This window comes from Vidua chalybeata (genome assembly GCF_026979565.1).
Source record: "Vidua chalybeata isolate OUT-0048 chromosome W unlocalized genomic scaffold, bVidCha1 merged haplotype SUPER_W_unloc_6, whole genome shotgun sequence".
NCBI classification, from domain to species: domain Eukaryota; kingdom Metazoa; phylum Chordata; class Aves; order Passeriformes; family Viduidae; genus Vidua; species Vidua chalybeata.
In genome coordinates this window covers 191,212-213,375 of record NW_026530341.1, presented here as the reverse complement: position 1 = coordinate 213,375, position 22,164 = coordinate 191,212, and the positions used below count along the sequence as shown (strand labels likewise).

General features: G+C 42.7%; 1 protein-coding gene across 2 annotated transcripts in view; it reads right to left on the bottom strand.

Annotated features, from left to right (window-relative positions):
• Positions 1-5,526, bottom strand: part of LOC128783005 (ubiquitin-associated protein 2-like) — a 194,013-nt gene extending 188,487 nt beyond the window's left edge. The window contains exon 1 of one of the 2 annotated variants that reach the window (XM_053933583.1): positions 5,392-5,526. In XM_053933583.1, coding sequence (XP_053789558.1) covers positions 5,392-5,490 — 99 coding nt within the window. In that variant the 5' untranslated portion in view covers positions 5,491-5,526. The remainder of the gene's footprint in view (positions 1-5,391) is intronic. The other variant, XM_053933582.1, reaches the window with a different exon arrangement.
• Positions 5,527-22,164: the final 16,638 nt, after the last annotated feature.

The following is a 22,164-nucleotide window of genomic DNA, read 5'->3' as shown; positions in this document are numbered from 1 at the left end:
ATTGCAAAAGACTTCATTACTGAGAAGGGGACCACATCATCCTCCAAAATTCTTGACAGAAAGGATTCATCCTAGGCAGTCTCACTTCACAGGATACCTACATGAAATTCTGTACCTCACAAGTTCAGACTTAATCAGTCTCAAACTGCTTCATTTTTGGAGTTTACCACAAATGCAAGCTTTAGAGAAGATCACCAAGTGTAATTCCTGAGTCTAAAAAAAATATTCCACCATAAAACACCAGCTGCTTATTGGCTGAGAAGTTACTGCAGCTGTCCCAGTTCCTTGAGGGAAGTAATATTTGCTTTGCTCAGAGTCAATGTTCCAAGATGTCTTTGTTTGAAAAGACAGGAGTCTGTGAAGGAAGGCAAGGGCCTCCCGTGAAATGGAAAAGGTAAACCCCCTCCCTCCAAATTACCACAATTTCAAAATAAAAAGGCTCTCAGGCAAAGATATGGAAATGGGAATAACAGTTCTTTACTAGAAGAAAAAACTAAATTAAAAAAAAAAAGCAATTAGTACAAACAAAACTACTGATAGAGTCAGAAACCTGACACCCTGCAGAGTCAGGGTGTTGGTGATAGTCCAGTTAAATAGTGGCTGCTCCTCCTGCTCCTGGAGTGGCAGATGAAATGCTGCTGAAGCGATGATCCAGTAGAAGGGTGTAGTTTTCTCTGAAGGTCTGGTGATAGAGTAGATGGGCCTGGTCTTCCTCTGGGAATCCAGTGAAGAGGCTGAGGCTGTCGCAAGAAATGCTGATTTTATGCGGGTAGGGATGCTTGGGTCCTCCCTCTGGGTGGAGCATCTTACAATGGGATGATGTAATTTTATCAGTCATGCAGTGAGCCATTCAATGGCCCACTAACAGAAGATATCTCCCCGGAGGGAGACATTGTTCTTGGAAGAGATAAGAAAACTGCCCAACAGAAGATACCTGCCCCACCTCCAACAGATGGCAAATAGAATATATGCTTATCTTACAAGCCAGGACACAAGACAATCAGCATTTGTAACTGTCATAGGTGACCTAGATGACCCAAAAAACCTCATGTATTTCATATCTTCTCCATGTCAACCTGCCCAAGATTATTAGTCTCTAAGACCTGACAAACCCAGGAAGTGGAACTTGTGTGTTTTACCCCAGTTCAGGGAAAGGAGCGGGGCTGGGTCCTTTTAAAAACAGGGAATGCACACCAATGAGCCCTCTTGTTCTCTCTGGGTTCCCAAAGGGGTTGCCTTGGGCAGGTTTCCTAGTCACAACCCACAAAGCTGCATTTCACAATCCGAAGCTACTTCAGAGCAGATTTTGAAACACCTTTGCCACCGCTGCCTGCTGTTTCACGAGGAGGGGTCGGGATTCTTTCTTCATGAGTTTTTCAGCTGCTACTCCAGTTCCAGCCACCTGCCATTCGCCAAGGAGGAGTCAGACCCATTCTCCACAAGTTTTCCAGCTGTTACTCCAGTTCCAGCCATGCCAAGGAGGGAAGTTTCTTCCAGCGTTTCAGCAGCATTGGAACCTTTTGGACAAAAATTGGATTTTTTCCCAGGTTTTGCTTTGTCCCTGTCCCCTGTCGGTTGTTGTTTGAGGGAGAAGGGAGTTGTGGAACAGCAGACTCAGTTGCTGTATTGATTTTCCTTTGTTTTCTCTCTCTGCCAGTGGTCCAGAGAAGGGGGCTTCTCCACTATCTTGTCTTTGTCCTCTAGGCCACATGGGCTGCTACGGCTGCCATCATCTTGGGAGGCGGGGGCTTCTCCACCATCTTGTTTTCTTTGTTCCCAGGGGGACGAGGTGACTCAGCACCTTTGTATCTAGTGGTTACTGCTGGTTTTTTATTTTTAATAAACTGTTATTTTGTCACTTATATCTTCTCATGTTCATTTCTCCTTATTGGTGAAAGGGGAGTGATTAAAACTATGAGAAGGTAACTCATTGTGGAGTCTCCACCCCATATAATTGCCTTAAACTAAGACAGTAACAGAGTTAAATACTCTGCACTACTTCACATTTTCAAAGTGTCATGCTGACAGCTTCATATGCCAATCAGTAACACAAGAGGAGAGCCTGCTCTGGAATTCCCTGTGCCAGCCCTGGTGCCACCCTCCACAAAAGCTTCCTGCATCAGTGTGGTGCTCTGTGTAAAGGAGCTTGCTCTTGGTATCTATTGAGAGCTCAGCAGAGAACAAAAATAAAAGGTCTGCTGGTTTCAGAAATTAAGTCCTGATGATCCATCTTCTTGCTCTGACTTCAGCCTCCTCATGCCCACAGCAACTTCTTAGCTAGTGAAGAGATTTTCTTTAAAGATATCCAGAATACAAACATTCAGTGTAATTTCTATCGAGACATGATGGGATATTTGACCAGAAACAGGAAACCATTGAGATTCATTGCTTCTGTAAACCAACTTTTTTCAAGTCCATGTTAGAAGACAAAAATATACAAACTTTATAACACTATCAAATGAGTAACAATATCTTTCGTTTTCCTGTGTAAGGATGCGGCGTTCTGGTGTTTCTCCCGGGTCCGGAGCAGCTGCCGTGCCCAGCGGGGCACCACAGGTCCTCCGGTCCCGGTCCCGCCACTGCTCCCGGGTGCCGCGCACTCCGGGAAGGTGGGTCGGCTGTTTCTACCGCCGCGTGTGAGGGACCTCGATAAAGGGGGTGAAGGAAGGACCAAATTCCCTGTGGCAAGAGCTGAGAGCATTTTATTGAGATGCTCCCAATCCCTGTGTTGGGAAATATGGCCGCCCGGCCCCGGCCTCGTGGGGCTTTTATCGGGGGTGGAACAGGGGGGTGTCACGTGGTCTGGGGAAGCCAATAGGGATGCAGTAGGGGACGGCACCGGGGCCCGGGGTGGTCCCGAGGCAGTCCCGGGGCGTGGTGTGGCCTGGGGGAACCAATAGGGGCATGGCAGGGGTGGCACCAGGGCCCGGGGCAGTCCCGGGGCTGCAGGGGTGTGGTGTGGAAGGCAGGAGTCAATGGGGAGGCAGCAGGGGCGGCGCCGGGGGTCCAGGGCGGCCCTGGCCGCGGGGGAGGGGTAACAGCAGGAAAGGATCCACAGGGGGGGATGGGAGCTGGGCTGCATGGTAAGGCAACTCAGGAACCAGTCACCAGAGGGGGGAAAAACCGGGGGACACATGGGGGTACACAGAATCTGCTAAGACACATCAGAACCCCGATCTAAGCCCAAAGTCCGGGATGCAACATAAGGAGAAAGCTTAGAAACACAAGCAGGTGCAATATCATTAACATTTATGCCAGTGGATTGCACACAGATAGAAATGAAGATTCAGAAGAAAAAAAAACTCAACAAAACCCCACAAGATGTGTTTACGACACAAACACCAAATTAGTGTCACAAAAAGTTTTGCGCTTTTTTCCCCAGTGTTCTTCATTTTTAAGGCACCATTGTCACAAGTGTCATTGTAATATCCTATAAAACAGTATAATTAAGTTTTAATTGCAACTAAGAAAAAATGGTAGCATCTTAAGACAGCTAGAACTTCACTCAGCCTTACAAGATATGTTATCTTTGCAGCATAACAGAGTGAAGGAAATTTTTAACAACTTTGAACTACCAGAAAACAGAAGTATGCAGAACACAAAGTGACAGTAATAGGCCCGGATCTTAAAATAAAATAGTATATTATTATCCAGAAACAATGAAAAATAACTGTGATGTAATTTCTTAAATAACTTAAATGATGTTCAATGCGACTATGACAATGAAACCTCCATTTGAGAAAGTAACATAATTCTATATTCAAAAAATGAATCAGTGGTAATTGAATAGTATCATCCCACATGTTGCTGTTGATCTGTAAAGCCTGAGGAGGGAGGTTCATCTGATCTAAACAATAAAAATATATGGTGCAGTAAAACATATCTGCTGTATATTAAATAATAATCTTTTCCACTGAAATGACCAATATCTATTATGCAAGAGGTAGAATAAGTGGGAAAAAATGCAGAAAAAGGTCTAAGACTTAATGCTTAAAATCAATGAATCACATCAGTTGCAAATATACCCTAGTGATAGTCAGTACAACCTCCCACTGAGAACATGTCCCATCAGAGTAGCTGCTTGAGGCCAGATGGAGATCCCAACAACCTCTCTAATCCATTACAGTGTTTGTGGTAAACAATTTTTTTCCCCATTTAACAGCTGGAATTTCCAGTGTTACAACTTGTGCCATTGTCTCTGAGGCTGGTTTCACCTTTTTTATAGCCTTTCATGAGGTATCTGAATAGAAGACAACCTGGCCTTGCCTTCTTAGGAATGAACAAATCCAGTTCCCTCAGTCACCACTCATTCATCCTGTGCTCCAGTCTCTCAACCATCCTCACAGCTCCTTACTGGGCTTGCTCCCATTTGCCAATGTCTGCCTTGCGTTAAGGAACCCAAAACTGGGCAGAGTACTCCACTGTCTGGCAAACATCAAAAAATGGGAACCCATCACTTCTGTCAACCTGCTTGTTATACTCCTGCACACTTACTTGTTATAAAGCAAAACCAAATTCAATCTCATTTGTTGAAAGTCACTTTCTAAACCCACACATTAGCATGAATCACCACTATGCAAAGCACTGTAACACAAGGAGATAAGAGCTTGAGGTCACATAATTAATATTGTATAGAGAAGAAGAGCCCCTCCATGTTAAAGATCAGTCTAGAAAATAAGACAATTTCCCAGGGGAGCACCTCTAGATTGAGAACTGAGGCAATTCTTGAATTGAATTAAATTTTGAAAAGTACCTGACAAAAGAATAATGAGTTGCCAGGAACAGACATTTTGCACTTTAACCCAAGCAAGCACACAACTTTACTATTCTGTTCCTGAGAACCAAAACAATGGGGTAAGAGCTTAATTTCCATCTTGCAGATACTGAAAATAACTTTAGTCTGCTAGTGGACAACCATCTTCATTTCACTTTGTGAAGACACTGCACAAAAAGTTTAGGATTTTGTGACTTCTAAATATGCTGAATCATGCTGTAGAACACAACATGGATCTAACAAAGCTTTTCCCACCCACCCAAATTCCTCTATTGACCAGAAATTTTCTAGCATCATGAGGCTGGCATATGAAAGAACTAAGCTCTGAAGACACTAAGGTAACAGGACAGAAATCCTGACAGGGATAGGCATAGAATTCCTTGCTCATGGGAAATGTTGCTGAAGAATACAAAGGTCCTTAAGAGATAAGAATACAGGGACAACTTAATGCTGTGCTGGATAACTAAGCAATTAAAGCAAGATATCAAACAAACATACTTTTCCAAATAAGACCATAGCCCCCCCCCCATCTTTTCCCAGTTTTTACTGACTTAGGGAAGAAACAAATCATTGCAAGCTCACTTTCAACTCAAAGAAGATTATATAGTAGCACGTACCTGTACTACTTGTTTCTGTGGTTGTGTTGGCTGAGAGGTTGAAATTTGCATTTTGTCCCTAGTACCTCGGGTACGTTCACTGACCACCGAAGTCATCATATACAGTATATACAAAACAATGTATGTACAAAATAGAAAATCTGAAAGGAAAAAAAGAGTTAAGGCAGGGTATTGATTCCATACTCTGATAATATACAAATGTAGTAGATTGAACTCTTCCTGCCTTTACCACAAACTCTATACAGAGACTCCTGAGAAAGCAGCTTCAATACACTATTTTTGGATTTATTGCAATCTTTAAAATAAAGGGGTAAATGAAGTGGATAAAAAGCATTTTTGTTAGCTGACTTCGATCTGTCTAGATCTCTACTTCCAGACAACATCTGGATCTCACAGCTTTTCCCAGTTACTTAACATATAGACTTTTCTATCTGCTACTCTGCTGAAATTCCAGCTCCAGCTGGATCACTCCTTAGATTTCTTTAATATCTGCTGTCTGGTTTTGATGCCTAGAATTTAACCACTCATACCCACTCAGAATGCTAACAGAAGTCACATTCACAACTCAAGTGTGGAAGATAGGGACAGGCGAACGGAAAATCTCGGGATGTGACGGAAAGCAAGACCCTTCCCCCCCTCATCCTGCTATAGGTAATCAATCACCCCCGAAGCATGCAGCCCCTCCTAACTCCAGTAGTTTTCCACTCCTTACTAACCCTAGCCGGACCCACTGTCCCCCTTTGAAATAGTAAGACCCCCTTGACTATTTAACCTCACAAGATGAGATAATAAACGCCATTTGACCATCCACCACATTGGTGTCTGTGCATGTCTGTGGCCCGAGTGACCCGGGCGAGGCCGGGTCGCAGTGCTGTGTCTTGAAACCAGGTTGCCCGCCTTCTCAGCAGAAGGCGACAAAGTGGTGCCGAAACCCGGGAAAGAGAAATTCTCTCGGGTAGCGGGTATCGCCTGGACAAGAGCAGCGGCCAGAGCGGCTGGACCGACTCTTGGCGGGGGAGACGTCCCCGGACCAGCGATTGACATGGAAGCCATCGCGAAGGTCGTGAGTTCAGTTTATAAGCAGTGGGGAATTAAGTGCAGGCTCAAGGATTTTTATCTCGCTACTGCGAGACTCTTAGAGCTTGGGGCGATTGAACGTCCCGTGGAAATATTACACCCGGAGGTGTGGGAGAAATGCACGGCCGCACTGGCCGAGGATACTAAATCCTCAGGCAGCGGCAAAAGCCTCAAGGCGTGGGGAAAAGTCGAACAAGCCCTGCGCAGGGCGCAAGAGGAACAGGAAACATGGAGTGCCGTGCGCACATGTTTATTAGCTACACCCAAGCTGGGGGTAGGAGCGGCAACGCAAACCGCCCCTGAAGGCGGTTTACCCGGGAGCGGGGATCCGGGGGGGCCGGGCGCGTTCCCCCCCTCCCCGAACCAAAATCCAAAACCCCCCGCGGAACCTCCGGAAAAACCCACGGGTTCCCCATCAGTCCCTTCATCGCCGATCAGCGATCCGGTGCCGCGGGCGCAGCAGCGCGCGCAGTCCTTTTGGGAGGAACTGGCGAGGGAAGCCAGAGACGTGGAGAACGCGGCTCAGAAGGAAGCGCGGGCGGCACTGCCGCCATACCCAGCCGAACATGGTGCCGGCGACCGAGAGGATGGGCAGGGCGCGGAGGCTCCCGGCGGGAAGAGCCCGGAGTCGCGGGTTCTTGCTAATGCGCATCCGCGGGGAAAAGAGAAGGAGGAGAGCGGCAGAGAGCGCACGCCCAATCGGGAGCCGCGCTCAACGCTGCTACCATTTAAGGGAGAGACCTCCCCCTGCGGGCGACAGGGCAAGCCCAGGGGGCGGGAGCGGCACCACCCCCGAAGGGAGGGACAGGGCCGGAGCCGGAGCCGCACGAAAAGGCACCGAAGCCCGGAAGTGCGCTGGCATTCGACTTCCGGCTCTGAGTCCAGCGACAGCAGCTCCACCAGCTCGGGAGAGCTGACGGAAGCCGACTGGGACTCAGAAACGGAAAGAGCGGAGCTAACGCGGTTTAAAACAAAAACGAATAAAGCCTTAAGCCACATCGAAAGGCAATCACAATGCGAACCAGCCCAGTTTACCGACTGGGGAAGAATAAAAATAGCCTGTGCTGAATGGACCCCTTCAGCCGCGGTCCAAGCCTTCCCGGTGAGAACCACCGGGCCAGAGGGGAACCAACAAAGGATATATAATCCGGTAAACCCCAAAGACATACAGGCAATTGTCAAAGCGATCTCAGAGAAAGGGATCAACTCAGCTATGGTCTCCACCCTCGTGGACAGCCCAATTAACGAGAATTGCGAGTTTCTGTTTACAGGACATGCTCGTGGGGCGTCCCTGTAACGCGTACACCCCAGTTCCAGAGGAAAACGACGAACCACCAAAACGCCAGACAGCACCAAAGAGTCCTACACCGGTGAGACCCAGACAGCAACGGTGGCTTTGTGCGATCTTGCTATTAGGGCTCATCGCCGGAGGGCGAGCCAACCCAGACTATTACCCCCATCAGCCATTCAGGTGGGTCATGCAACATCTTTCAAGTGACAAGGTATTCAAAGAAATCACCACGGCAGGCACCCCATCCTTCGTGTTCCACATCGCCAACCTGTTTCCAGGACGACCAAAAATACGACCCCATCACCCACACATCATGTACATGTACCTATCCTACTGGTGTCCAGCCTCCAACCCAGGGAAGAAGTACTGTAACTACCCGGGGTGGGGATATTGCGGACATTGGGGCTGTGAAACCATTGTCACAGATACCAGACCATCAGGAGAAGGGTGGGAACCACAGGAGCCCGATAGATTCTTGCAGTTCACCTGGGCACCTACCGGCTGTAAAAAGCCCGCCATCGCGAAAGGGGTCTATAGCAAGCATTATACACAGCCCAAATATCGGAAGTGCACAGACTATAACATGACGGTTCTGCAGCCAGAACACCCTAGTTGGGCCACAGGCAGAACGTGGACTGTAGTCCTCAAAGGGCTAAAAGAGTGGGTGAATGTGCGAATTATCAGGCTCCAACCACCGGCACCCCGACCGGTAGGACCCAATAAGGTTATTAAGGATGTGCTGAAAGCGAGAAACATAACCCATCCCAAAACCTTACCCACAAAGGCCACTGATACCCCGACCGGCCATGTAGATGCCTTCCAAATAGGCCGCTTAGCCGAGTCAGACTCAGACCCAATCTTCCGCATGCTAGAGGCTACCTTTCTATCCTTGAACGAATCCAACCCAAACCTAACCAATTCCTGCTGGCTTTGCTACGATGTTAAACCTCCTTTCTACGAAGGAGTTGCTCTAAACACCCCCTTCAGTTACTCCACAGCCGAAGCCCCTCACCAGTGCAGATGGGACAGTCCCCGTAGAGGAATCACCCTGAGTCAAGTCACAGGCCAGGGCAAATGCTTTGGCAATGCAGCCTTGGCAAAGCAGAAAGGCAACTTCTGCACCGAAGTCGTCAAGCCCAACAGAAAGATCAACAAGTGGGCGGTCCCATCCGCATCTGGGATGTGGGTGTGTCAGAGATCTGGGGTGAGTCCTTGCGTGTTCCTTGCCAAGTTCAATGACGCTATCGACTTCTGTGTCCAAGTTCTGATTGTTCCTAGGGTCCTGTACCACTCAGACGAAGGGGTATACCACCTTTTTGAGGAACCAGGCCAACTCCACAAAAGAGAAATAATAACAGGAGTGACTATTGCAATGCTGCTCGGCCTGGGAGCAGCTGGCACAGTCACAGGTGTCTCAGCCCTCGCGACCCGTCACCAAGGGCTTGCTCAGCTGCAAACGACCATCGATGAGGACCTGCAGAGGATCGAGAAATCCATCTCCTTTCCAGAGAAATCAGTCTCCTCGCTTTCAGAAGTGGTCTTACAGAACAGGCAAGGACTGGACCTCTTGTTCATGCAACAAGGAGGACTGTGTGCCGCCTTGAAGGAGGAATGCTGCTTCTATGCGGACCACACAGGAGTCGTTAAAGACTCCATGGCAGAACTCCGAGATAGACTGGCTCAAAGAAAGAAAGACAGGGAAACCCAATAGAGCTGGTTCGAATCCTGGTTCAATCAATCGCCATGGCTCACCACTCGAATTTCCACCCTGATAAGTCCGCTAGCGATACTGCTTTTAGCCCTTACATTTGGACCATGCCTGCTAAAGAAGCTGGTCTCATTTGTTCAAGCTCGCCTAGAACGGGCCAACATCCTGTTTATAGGCCAGTGACAAATGCTGTGAACCAAAAACCGAGAACACTGCCAGTCGCAATGGTTCTCTAAACTTGCCTTGCGAAGACTACTCAGGTTTACCAAAACCCCTTTTCCCTTATCAAATTATAACTTTGTACCTCACCTTAGTGCCTATGTTTATAACTACCTCATTCATTAGTAAAAAGGGGGGGGAGATGTGGTAGATAGGGACAGGCGAACGGAAAATCTCGGGATGTGACGGAAAGCAAGACCCTTCCCCCCTCATCCTGCTATAGGTAATCAATCACCCCCGAAGCATGCAGCCCCTCCTAACTCCAGTAGTTTTCCACTCCTTACTAACCCTAGCCAGACCCCCCGTCCCCCTTTGACGTAGTAAGACCCCCTTGACTATTTAACCTCACGAGATGAGATAATAAACGCCATTTGACCATCCACCACATTGGTGTCTGTGCATGTCTGTGGCCCGAGTGACCCGGGCGAGGCCGGGTCGCCGTGCTGTGTCTTGAAACCAGGTCGCCCGCCTTCTCAGCAGAAGGCGACACTCAGGCCATTCCCTTCTTCCCTATCATTAAACTGCTTTCCTGCACACATACATGAAGTCATAGACAATGCCCACTCTACTTCCCACTCTCTCATTCTCTCTTATAGAAAAATCATGATCCTTACCTTTAAATACAGCCTTTGTAGCCAATATTTTTATGTTCTTCCTCACACTTAAAGAAATTATTTACAAAACTACCTATTACCCTGCTTTAAACATACATTGGTTGTATGGCAACAAAAGAAAACAAAAGAAAACTCAAACCACACACACCTACCAGTGCTATCCCATTTGTGGTAGTCAGCTTTCATTCTAATTCATTCTCTGTCATTACAATTACTTTGAAACAAGAAATTTATTTTTCCCCCTGTGTTTTTACAGCATCTGGCACAAGGTTAATTGACAAGCATGGCTTATAGTTACTATGATAACTGGAAACAGCTCTTGTGACTGGTCAGGTCAGAGTTGACTGCCTGGTTTCTGTCCCATGACACTGGGAAGTAAAACCTGCAAATTTAGGGAACTAAGGACAACCTACAAGTGGTGTACCTGGGCAGGAGGAGATGTGCAAACAAGCAGCAAAGTGCTTTTACTGCAGCCCAGAAGTATGAATGTGCCTCAGCATACAACTTGTCAGGGCAGCAGCTTTGGTGCAAGCTGCTCACTGGCATTCACAAGGAATGGGTACTCAACAAATAAAGTATCAATCAACTCATCACAACTTGAGCATACCACAATAAGCAATAAAAAAAAATAAAACCAAGCACCCTTAATAGAGTACATGACAGAGAGCACTAGCCTCTCTGAAAGACAAGCTAATAACTTCACCTATGATAGTCTGGAGTTAGCCCACTGTGATTTAAGATATGTTAACTCCACTGGGTCTCAATTTGTTGTTTAATCCATGTTTGTTTTTCAGGATGAAAGGGTACTTTAAGGAAAAAGACATGCACACAAATATTTGAAACACTCCTGGGGAGATGAAGCAGCACAGGAAGATCAGCTTGCTGTGAAAACAGCCCAAACAACCTGAATATAACAAGATCTTTAGAGAATGTCCTCATCTTGCTGACTGCAACTCATGAGCAGCACAATTTAGCAACAGGTCTGAAGCAGAAAACCAGTGATGGTAAGAGCATCTTCCTGGCAGCAGTATGAACTTGCACTTGCTTCAGACAACTGTGGAAACACACCCCCAGTTTGATGGTCTCCATCAAGCCAACATGGGCATGTTATAATCTATTTCAGATGTAATACAGTAATCTTAAAGCACAATTGGCAGTAGACACAACAACCAGCCCAGCCCCAGCACAAGAAGCAGCTGAAGGGCCCTGCTCCACCACCAACAGTGCACTGACCAGGGCAACATTGCACCTCCCTGGCACAGACATACCTTCACCACACCAGGCTGAGGTTTCACACCACACCACACCTACTTTAAAGTACCAAAGCAACAGGAAGGAGGAGGGCAGTTAGCAACTGCCTTCGAATTACCATAGTAACTATAATTTTGAGCATTAAGTAGGATATTACTAATAAGATGGGGATATAGCAGGATGCTCTGTCTGGAGTGGGGGTAAAACAACTTGAACAATACCCTATTTGCAAAGCTATCACTGGTGAATGAAGAAGGGGGGGTCATGCAGCTTTTGTTGTTGAAGAAATGCTGAAACCAGCCTGACTCATCAGCCTCAAAGGTAGACATCCTGATAGTGAGGTAAAAATATGGCAGACCTGGTAAAGTACCTGAGATAAAGGAACCAACAAGTGATAGTACTGATAACTTAGCTAAAGTTGCTGAGCTGACACAGCTGGCCCAGAAACATGACTGACAGTCAAACACTAGTATAAAAGCCCAGTCCTGCTTTTTAATGGCAGGGTCTTCTAACATATCCTTTCTTGGAGTACATGTGGAGATTCCTTCCTTGAGTGGGGATGCCCCCCAAGGTTATTCCTTGAGACTGAGCAACAGATTTGCCCACGGTCGTTGGTATGGGTAATATCAATCTCTACTTAATAATCATTTTTTCTAGCTTTAATATAATTGCTTTAAAGATAGTGCACCATACTAGTTAGAGTGTAGTGGTGCATCCCCTCTCCACCCTCAGGCCACACTATGATCTGAGAAATGCTCATTAGGCCTCAGCCTTGACAGCAGCACCTGGGCTGAGCTCCTCTTGAACACGGTCGGCTCCCAGAAACTGGTGCTGTTTAAAGAGCTCCTGCTTTTTAACAAACAGACTTGGAAACTTATTTTTCCTGCCTGAATAACCATCCAAGTGGACTAACATTTGTTATTGAACTTTCTTTGAAAGTTACCACCCCAAATTGTGGCCAGGATGGAAAATTACTATGACTAAAGCCCACTCTCTTGAAGCCCTATAAACAGCAGTCCAAAGTGAGACCCTTTGAGCTCTCCTGGACCACAGCAGGCTGTGACCAACAACCTCCCTCTGAGTGGGGCCTCTCAGAGCCAGCAAACTCTCAAGCTTGCTATACTTGGAGGATCACTGAATGCCAATGACAGATCACAGGCTGATACCCCCACTCCTCAAGGCTCAACCCTTCACCCACTGAGAAGATGCAAAGGCATCCAATATGAGTACATCACTGATTTCAAAGGGAATTTTTCACAGGTATATACCTTGTACATATTCTTTAGGTCTGTGCATGTGAGTATGCTATAGTAAATGGACTAGGAATGCTGCTCTCATACATTCTCAAGTACTTTAGATTTGTAGGTAAATTGGCTGGTGAGTTACTATTCTGCTATAGTAAATTCTACATTAATCCTTAGTTAAATTGTTTAACTTAAACTATCGATTAAGTGCGGTTAAAACCTTTGGGCCTAAAATGTTTGTCAAGTCTGGGGCACAGTTTAGCAAGGGGGTCTACTCTCAACTTAGTGACTCAACAGAAGAGTCTTATTCCTTTTTATCCTTACCACTTGGGTAGCACATGTTCCAAGCCAGAGGGAGTGGTCAGGGTGAGCATTTTGCATGTAAATCACACTCTCTCTTATGTACACTTTTGTTATTAATATTGCTGCTGTTACTCTTCATTTTATTTCTCTCATTGCTGTTTCCAGTAAATTTTTCTTATCTCAACCCTTGATCTTTACCTTTCCTGCCTCCAGTTCTCCTCTACAGTAACCCACAGGGGGGAGAGGGGAAAGGGAGGGGAGAACAAGCAGCAGCATAGTTTTAGTGGGAGCACTAAATTGGAGAATACCATTCCTAAACCACAGTACTCTAATCACGAAGTTACTCAGGATTTCTCGCAATGACAGGGCTAGGAAAAGGCTGCAGGATACTGCTTCATGATGGCATGACTACTGTACATGTACAATGAGTGTAGATTTTACTGCTATGCAGTAGCATGATATAAGCATGAGAAAAAAAGTGGAGGAAAACAAACATGTCTATAGCTGTTGTCTAAAGCATTTCACCACCTTTATTACTGCTTGAAAGGGAAAAAGTTTCCAAGAGTCAGATGTTCCTCAGGAGTGGTGCTGATTACTCAGTGTCTGTAATGTCCCAAGCCAACAACACCATACCTGAGCTTATGGATCCTGGGACGATTTCTGTCTCATCTTAGTTTTCTGTGGTAAATAGGAAGAATATTGATGGCCAGGAGTAGACCTGCATCACTGGCAGAACATCACAGGAGGGAGAAAATGTATTATCAGTACACTTTCATGTTTTACCAATAAAAGAAGATTGCTGGGAGTGGCCAGAGTACCAACACAAACATATAAACTAACATATACACTTCCACTTATGTTAGCAAAGCATACTGAATAAACAAGTGAACACTCTTAAAACCCATTGAGTTGTTAGTCAAAATTATTATTCTGTCAATTCAATCTATAATGACCTAAGAACACCCCCAATCTACAGAAATCAATACTTTTTCACTACCAGCAAAAAAAAAGTTCATTTCAAGGATTACTATTCCTAAACAAATGTTATACAGAGTGTGAAAAATGTTTTTGTGATTTGTGTCAATTGGCAATGGAATCAGCAAATGCTTGTATCTGCTGTGTCGAAAGTGGATGCGTTCCCTGGGATAACTACAAAGAACGGTTTTGAAACTTTCTGACCAAATAGCCAAATGAAGCATTGAAATAGAAGTATAGTAAAGAGGTGAGGTAGCCAGACAACTGATGCTTAGAATAAAATAGAGGAAGTTGTGGTAAAGCTAAGGGATATTGCGACTAAATGCTTATGTATAATAAAAAGCTTGATGCACTTGACAAAATCACGTAGCAGACACTGGTGTAAGGCCTCCCTCCAGATGACCACAAGAAGGACAGGAAGCCAACAACCACCTGGAAAGATTATGAAATTGCTGATCCCAGCTTATTGATATTTGCTGATCCGGACTAACCAAGCACATTGGAAAATGCTTTGTAGGCTTAAAAACAGTAACAGTATATATACTTTGCTGAACTTCTAAGTGGTGTGTGCTGTTAGTGGAGTGGTGACTCCCCGGCCACCCAGAGCTGCTTGCTTGCTTGCTTTAAAATAAAAGACAGAAATAAAATTCGGTTTGGCTATTGAAATTTTAAATCAATTGGAAGACAGAAATATACAAATAGGTCTTGCAAATAAAGAAAAGACAGCATTGTTTTGTAAGAGAAAGAAATGTTCACCATCAAAAGACTGGAGTTAAGCAAAGGCTGGTTACACATCCAGAGCCCCTCTCAAAAGCATGATGTCGAAGGGGGACTGAACAGGACATGTTTTCCACTAGTAGAGCAAGTTTCAATCACGAAAGTCAAGCAATATGATTAGCATTATTTAAAAAATAAAATTTTCTAATCTCACAATATCTATCTTTGCTATTATCCCAGTGTCTCTGTCTAACAGATGCTTTACATTTTAGTATACACTGCTGATGATTATCCTTGTTTTAATCAAAATCTGCCAGCTACACCCAATAAACATCCAACAGACTTGCCCTCAACTTCTTCATAAACATTCAAACTTCAGATGCAACAAGCACCCTTATTCATACATAAATTTCTGAAGGAGGAATCCAAACTTCCCCAAAATCAACTTTCACTGGTATTTAAAAAAAAATAACAAAGGACAATTGCACCAAAATTGGAGAAGCCTAAATAACTTGAACCTAGGGCTTTATCTTTCACACAACTAAGGCAACCTTCAGACTACTAAAAACCTGGTTAGCAAAACCCACCTAGCTCTGCTGATGTCAGAAAACAACATTCCTCATTTGCCCTGATTCTGGAAAATCAATAGAGAGTGAATGTCCTAGAAAATTCAGAGGCCTCAGCCTTATGTTTCAAACATCAATATCTACAAAGTCACTATTATCATCTTTTGATGCCTTTCTGCAAGAACACCACCATTTTAGATAGCAACCAGCTGACCTTCCACATGCAAAAAGAATAAAATCCTGATCCCTGTCCTAATTATAAGCCTCATGTTTGCAAGGACCTGCAAGATGCACTAGTTACCAGCACTTACCATTGACTGTAACATAGCTTTAAGTAACACAGTTAGAAAATAACATGCAGTTAGTCTATATATCTAAACACCACTCTCAGGACCATCAGAATTAGAGGATCTTACTAGACCATAACACAGACCAGACCACAGCTATTGCCATGAAATAGAGAAAGAGAGAGGGAAAAAAAAAAGCTGAACTGGCCCACATAGAAATATAATATAAAGAAAATAGGAATTCTCTTTGAGAGGCAATCATCATGGGGAGCATGTGAGGAAGGGGCAACAGCAAGTTCATTTTTAAAGTATGTTTCTTTGCTGAGTAATAATTCAAGAAAATGTCTTGGCTGTCTGATATTCTAAGACCTGAAGGAAAAATTAAACACATGTTCCTGTCATATTTGATAGAAGGACCTAATTTCTTGATCTCTGTCATAGAAAAGGCTTTTCTTATGCAAACCCTCTCTGAAAGAAGGTTGTAGCCAGGTGAGGGTCAGTCTCTTCTCCCACGTGACCAGCAACACAACAAGACAGTCTTAAGGTACACCAGGGGAAGTTTAAGGTGGACAGTAGGAAGAAGTTCTTCACAGAAAGAGTGATTGGGCATTGGAATGGGCTGCCCAGGGAGGTAGTGGAGTTACCATTGCTGGAGGTGTTTAAGAGAAGACTGGATGTGGCACTTAGTGCCATGGTCTAGTTGACAAGGTAGCGTTAGGTCATAGGTTGGACTCTATGATCTCAAAGGTCTTTTTCATCCTAGTTGATTCTGTAAAAAACTACCAAAGTAGACGAGAGAATGTATTCCCATCACTCAGCACACCATATGCTGTCCTGAACTGACTCAGTATCTCGGGTCAGGAAACAGAGAAACCACAGTGGCTCAGAGGTGAGCCCTGGTGCTTGCACAGCCATGCACACATTCTACTTCCTCTTGCTACAGGAGGAAAGGAACACCTCCATTTCCAAGTCCTCTGCTCTCTTATTTTCTAGCCTAAGGAGATAAAAGAAAATATTAGCCAAGTCAATACACAGTATAATTGCTGTTTATTCCATCACTGCTACATTCACTGGTGAAGAACCATCAGTATTGCAAACGTCTTCATACCTGTTTCTCAACAAAGAAAACCAGAAATGGTAAAGTCCTTGGTATTTTCCCTCCTAGGGTTTCCTTAGTAGTATTCAGTGAAAGAGCACTACAGCGTCAACAACTTCCAACAAAGAAGCAGCTAGCAGAACTACAGCCTGGTCATCCACTGCAACAAATATTCAGACTGAATTATATACTGCATTAACTAGGAGGCTTGTAAAAAACATTAATTAGTTCTTCACAAAAGGAAAGGTTTTTCTAGCTGAGGAAAAAAAAACAACCAGGTTTTTCAGAGATGAAAATAATTACCCTCTGCAACCAGAAAACATCCTTCCTGAAGTCACACACAAGTGAAGGATGGCTGAGCAGAGTTTGGGAGAAAATATCGTGACAAAAGTTTTAGTTCATGTTTGGGACCTGGTTGTATATTCATTCAAATTTCAATCCATAGCACAGGTAGAACCCAAACAGTTTATTCTGTTAAAATCAAGTTTCAGCTCATATCTAATACAGCACAACTGCAAGCTGTCACCACAGAAACAGTACCAAGAACTCAAAGCTGTAAGAGATAATTTTTATTTATCTGCCAACTCTGGACTGCTCCTTCTGTTGTCACAACCATTGTTAGCATTTTGTCTAGCTTTAAACAAGGTGGATTTTATTAATTTTTTTGGATACTAAACCTCATCTTGACCTGCTTCAGTCAGAAAACTTGATTTTACTCCCAGGTTTTCCTACTTTATTTTGAGCATTATTTTTCTCATGATCACAACTTCTCAACTTGGTGTCACGTGTAAATTCACTTATTCTTGTTATGTTGCCCTAGAATTTTCCATGAGGTCAGGTCTATCCAATTTACACCAAAATGATACCAAACTACCCAAAAGAGATGAAGGATTAACAATCTTTACAACTTCAAACATACTACACGCTAGAAAGGAGCAGATAAATCAAGTGCCCTCCATGCAATCTTATCAAAAAAAGTCATCCAAGCTGTTCTTGTGTGTTTAGCATAAAAAAGATTAAGAAACTAACTAGGAAGTGGGAGATAAATTTAATTTTGCTTTTTTAAAAGATACCAAAGAGACAAGTTACATATGATGTCAAATTGCCAAAATTCTTATTGCATTTAATTAAGTATTTATTCTTTCCAACAGAAGTGGGGGTGAACCACCCTTAAACTTCTCCTAGACCCACAGTCACTGCTCCAGCTCCCCATCTTTACCTTTTTCTGTGTCTGGGCTTATATGTTGTTTGGCTGCCATATGTTTTCTGTCTCTGAAAGGAGGTTCTCACTCTCCTCTACCGTTTCTTTCCAAACCAGACTAGCTTATAATAAAACTTAAGAATGTGCAAAGAATCTTTTTTAAGTTTGAAAAATCTGAATTAGCAAATAATTTTCCTTAAAAACTTCCTTCCTATTGATAGAGCATTAAGAAAGTTTTTTCACAGGAATTTATTCACTCATTCTTTTTAAAGCTTACATCTCCTTTTAAGTATATTTTTGTATTCTACAGGATCATTCATTATCATGCTGTACTAAACTAACAGCCCTTGACTCCACAGACGTATGCTGACTTTATATGCTGTGCAGCGCAACACTAAAATGCCTAAGTAGAAAGCATGTTTTCTAAAACATGCCAAGAAGATGAGTCACCTATTTCACCATCAATCTATAAGACCAAGCACTCTGCTGCAATATCGAGTTATTAATTTTGAAAAGGGACTTGTACTCCTCACATCTCAGCTTATTTATATTAATTGCAGCACCTCACCCTTAGAATTCTGAGACTGCATCTAGACTATATGCTTTGCTAACTATGGTGTTCAATTCTACCAACAGTATTAAAATATTACAAATATCAGCTTTAGCGATCATATTGCACCTCAGCCTAAATTATCCTACATGCTGTATGTACATTAAACCATCATTTACAATCCACACAATTCCAAGATAGAACATACACATGACTTAGGCAATTTTATCACTGTCAGACAATTAAATATTTGACCTGTTTCTTTCCTTACAGAACCACCAAATTATAGCCTTCATTTCAGCTAGAGCAAAGACAGCCAATTACTCATTATTTGCAATAACAGAAGTTATTTGGATTTGAAATATGCATCTTATTGCATTTTCACAGCATTTTAAACACACATCCCAAACTCACCCACCTCTCCACTTATCAAGAGTCAAGAATTACTGTTACCACCACCCCCTACACTAAATCCAATCATTAATCCACCTCCTTCTCAAGGACATGTAAGAGCATATGGCCTTGAGTTTGTCTGCAAGACTACAGACTTGACTATGTCAAGTAGCTTAACCTAGAGAAAAAGAAAGCTTTGAGGAAGGTGTCTCAAAGCATATAAATACCTGAAGGGAAGGTGCAAAAACAGAGCCAGGCTCTTTTCAGCAGTACCCACTGACAGGACCAAAGGCAATGGGCACAAGTGTTTTATGATAAAAAAACCACAATTTGGTTAACATTTGAAACAAAATAGAATAAGCAAAAGGGTTTTCAGAAGCCATATGCTTCATTCTATATTATTATATCCATCATCCTCAAAACACTTAACAAAATAAATACAGTTGAAAATAACAAATTATTTCCTTTGCTCAAATACAGTTACAAATAATAATTCATTTTCTTTGCTCAAAAGCAATCTCAATATGGTCTCTAAAACATCATCCTACTTCCAGGAACAGTATTTTAGTCACAAGAAATACAACTGAAATGTTCTAGATGAAGCCTATACCACACAGAATAAAACTGCAGAAAATCTTCCTCTCTCTACAGGTAACCATTAAAAATGTTTAGGAATATGATAATAGCTACTGAATTTAAATTTTACACCTTCAACCATAGGGCTGCCTAACAGATTAAGATGGACTTCCCCCCATTAAACCAGGTTAAAAAAAGTACAACCTAATAATTCAAATCTAGAGGTTAAGAAAGTGTTTGTGTTTTCTCCATTTAACTTTGGATTCAAATAGTGAATGATCCTGTAACACAAATTCCACTCAATCTGCATCTTTTGCAGATCTGTAATAACCAGAGGTTCCTGTACAATAAAGCAAAAAAAAAAAAAAAAACCAAAAAAAACACCCCAACCATAAAGTTTACAATATAAATATTACTTTGAGCAAACCTTAAGTCTTGAGAAAGATCAAAGATCTCTCAATATGGAAAACATCTCATCATTTTAATGCAAAATGCTACACACATGCAGGTTAAGAACTCCTCCAAGCTCATCTATTGGAGAACTGATTTAAGAAGCTAGGGAGGGGAAAAAAGCTTGGCAATTTTACCTTCAAAAGAAGCCACAGTGTCTTGCAGCTTTCACAAAGACAGCTGAACAAAAAAACAAAAATTCAAGAGAACTGAGAGTAGAAACAACTCCAAGGGAGCTGAGCAAAGTTGTTCACATAAGCTATCTTACAAGCTTTAGTCTAGAGGGAACATAAATAAAACAATATGCTCAGCAAAATAATTATGCTATAGTAAAAGCAAGCTGAGCAAGCCATGAGATCTTAGGCATCAGACTGTATCACCTCTAATCTGTCTTTAGTCACTATTTACTCTTTGCAGCATTGCAAAGTAGCGGGAAGAAAAGGGCTGAGGGTACCACACCTGAAACAGCCTGCAGGAGCCCCAGGCAGATTGGTAGTTCCAACAAACTCCCAATTTGGATGGCCAAAATTAAGGAGTATGGACTTTCACATCAGAGCAAAGCAGAAAAATCCTCTGTATTATTTGTAAATTAAGAACCTGAGGCAATTATAAAGGAGCTACTTCACCTTTCATCCTGGCACTCACTTTAACAAGCATAACCTGATTAGGAAAGTTATATGAAAAACAGTATAAGTCAAAACTAGGTCTCTGAGAAGCAAAGAAGACGTAATGGGCTACAGACAAGCAGATTGTATCAGAAAAAAAAAAAAAACCACAACAATGAATTCAACAAAATGCTCTGGCAGAATAACAACACATATTTCCTCTAGCACCTTCTATTCAATAATTTTGAAGTCTACAAATACAACACTAAATTTCTTTAATCTGTCAGCTTACAAAAGGGATAAGTCACTTGGCTTCTCTTTTACCAAGATCATATGAGGCTTTTGCAAACCCAGGCACAGAAAACAGGTCTTCAGAGTCCTGCTCATGTGCTTTAACCAAATAAGACTCAAAGATAAATTTTAAAAAATTATTAAAATATATTCGCTTGTATTCCTAGTCTTTCATGAAGTACCTTTTCAAGTACTGGTACTAAACATCACTGAAATTGCAAGTAAATATTGCTATCATTAGCAATACTGTCAATGGCAATTATTAACAGAATATTAACAGTCCATGATACATAAATTTCTCAAGCACTATTAATCAGCATACTATTCTGCTACAATCAGTATCACTAGGACACCAACAAATGTAAAACATACCAAAAAATGGCATTCTATGAGGAAAGCGTCACAGAAATCCATGAAAGAAATGTCAAACACCAAAAATCTACTCCTAAGTTCTATAAAGGTAGCTTAAAAATTGAAAAAACAAAAAAAAACAAAAAAAAAAAAAAAAAAAAACAAAAAAAAAAAAAAAAAAAAAACAAAAAAAAAACAAAAAAAAAAAGCCAAAAAAGCCAAATCAAAAAAATAACACACCACAACAGAAAAGCAACCAAAAACCACACACACACTCCTGGTAACAGACAAGATTTTTTGGTTGTGTTTTCCCTTAGCTTCCCTAGATTTTAGTGGTGAGTCTGTAACTCCAAAGTCCTCCTGAATTGTCAAATCCTTTTGCAATTCATGGCACCAAGAGCTTTTTTGAGGACTGGCCAAAACAATGCAAGTGAATCAGTCTAAATTTCTGAATTTACATGCCTTTGGTTTTATTATTATAAACACTTTTTCAAAAAAAATCAACTTACTGATAAAACTGCAACTAGAACAGAGCTTGCCCCATTCCCACTCCTCCCTACCTCCTTTAAATTGCTGAGGTCATAAACACAGCTGCCTCATTTTCCACAAAATTGATTTACACTAGTTAATCCAGTTTCTCAGTGTAACCTTCCAGGAGTCCCAAACATCATTAATACTACAAAATTATTTAGCCTTGCTTGCTTTCAAGTTACCTAGTGTAAGGTTAAAAATATATTCTTCAAACAAGTTAGATCAGACCACCACAGAAAGATCAGACCCAGGTATCAATATTGAGGGAATTACTAAAAGGCCCTAGTTAATATTAAAAAACCAAAGCCTTGGAAGGTTGAATTACTACCATTTGTTGTAAAGAGCTCTGTTTCAATGGCAAGTGCTACTTTCCCCTCCCCTCACATCCAGCTCCAATTTCTCTTCTTGAAAACAGCTGCTCTCACACCAGAATAGCCTCTCCATTTCACTAGGCACCACCACTACCCCAGAGGCTAT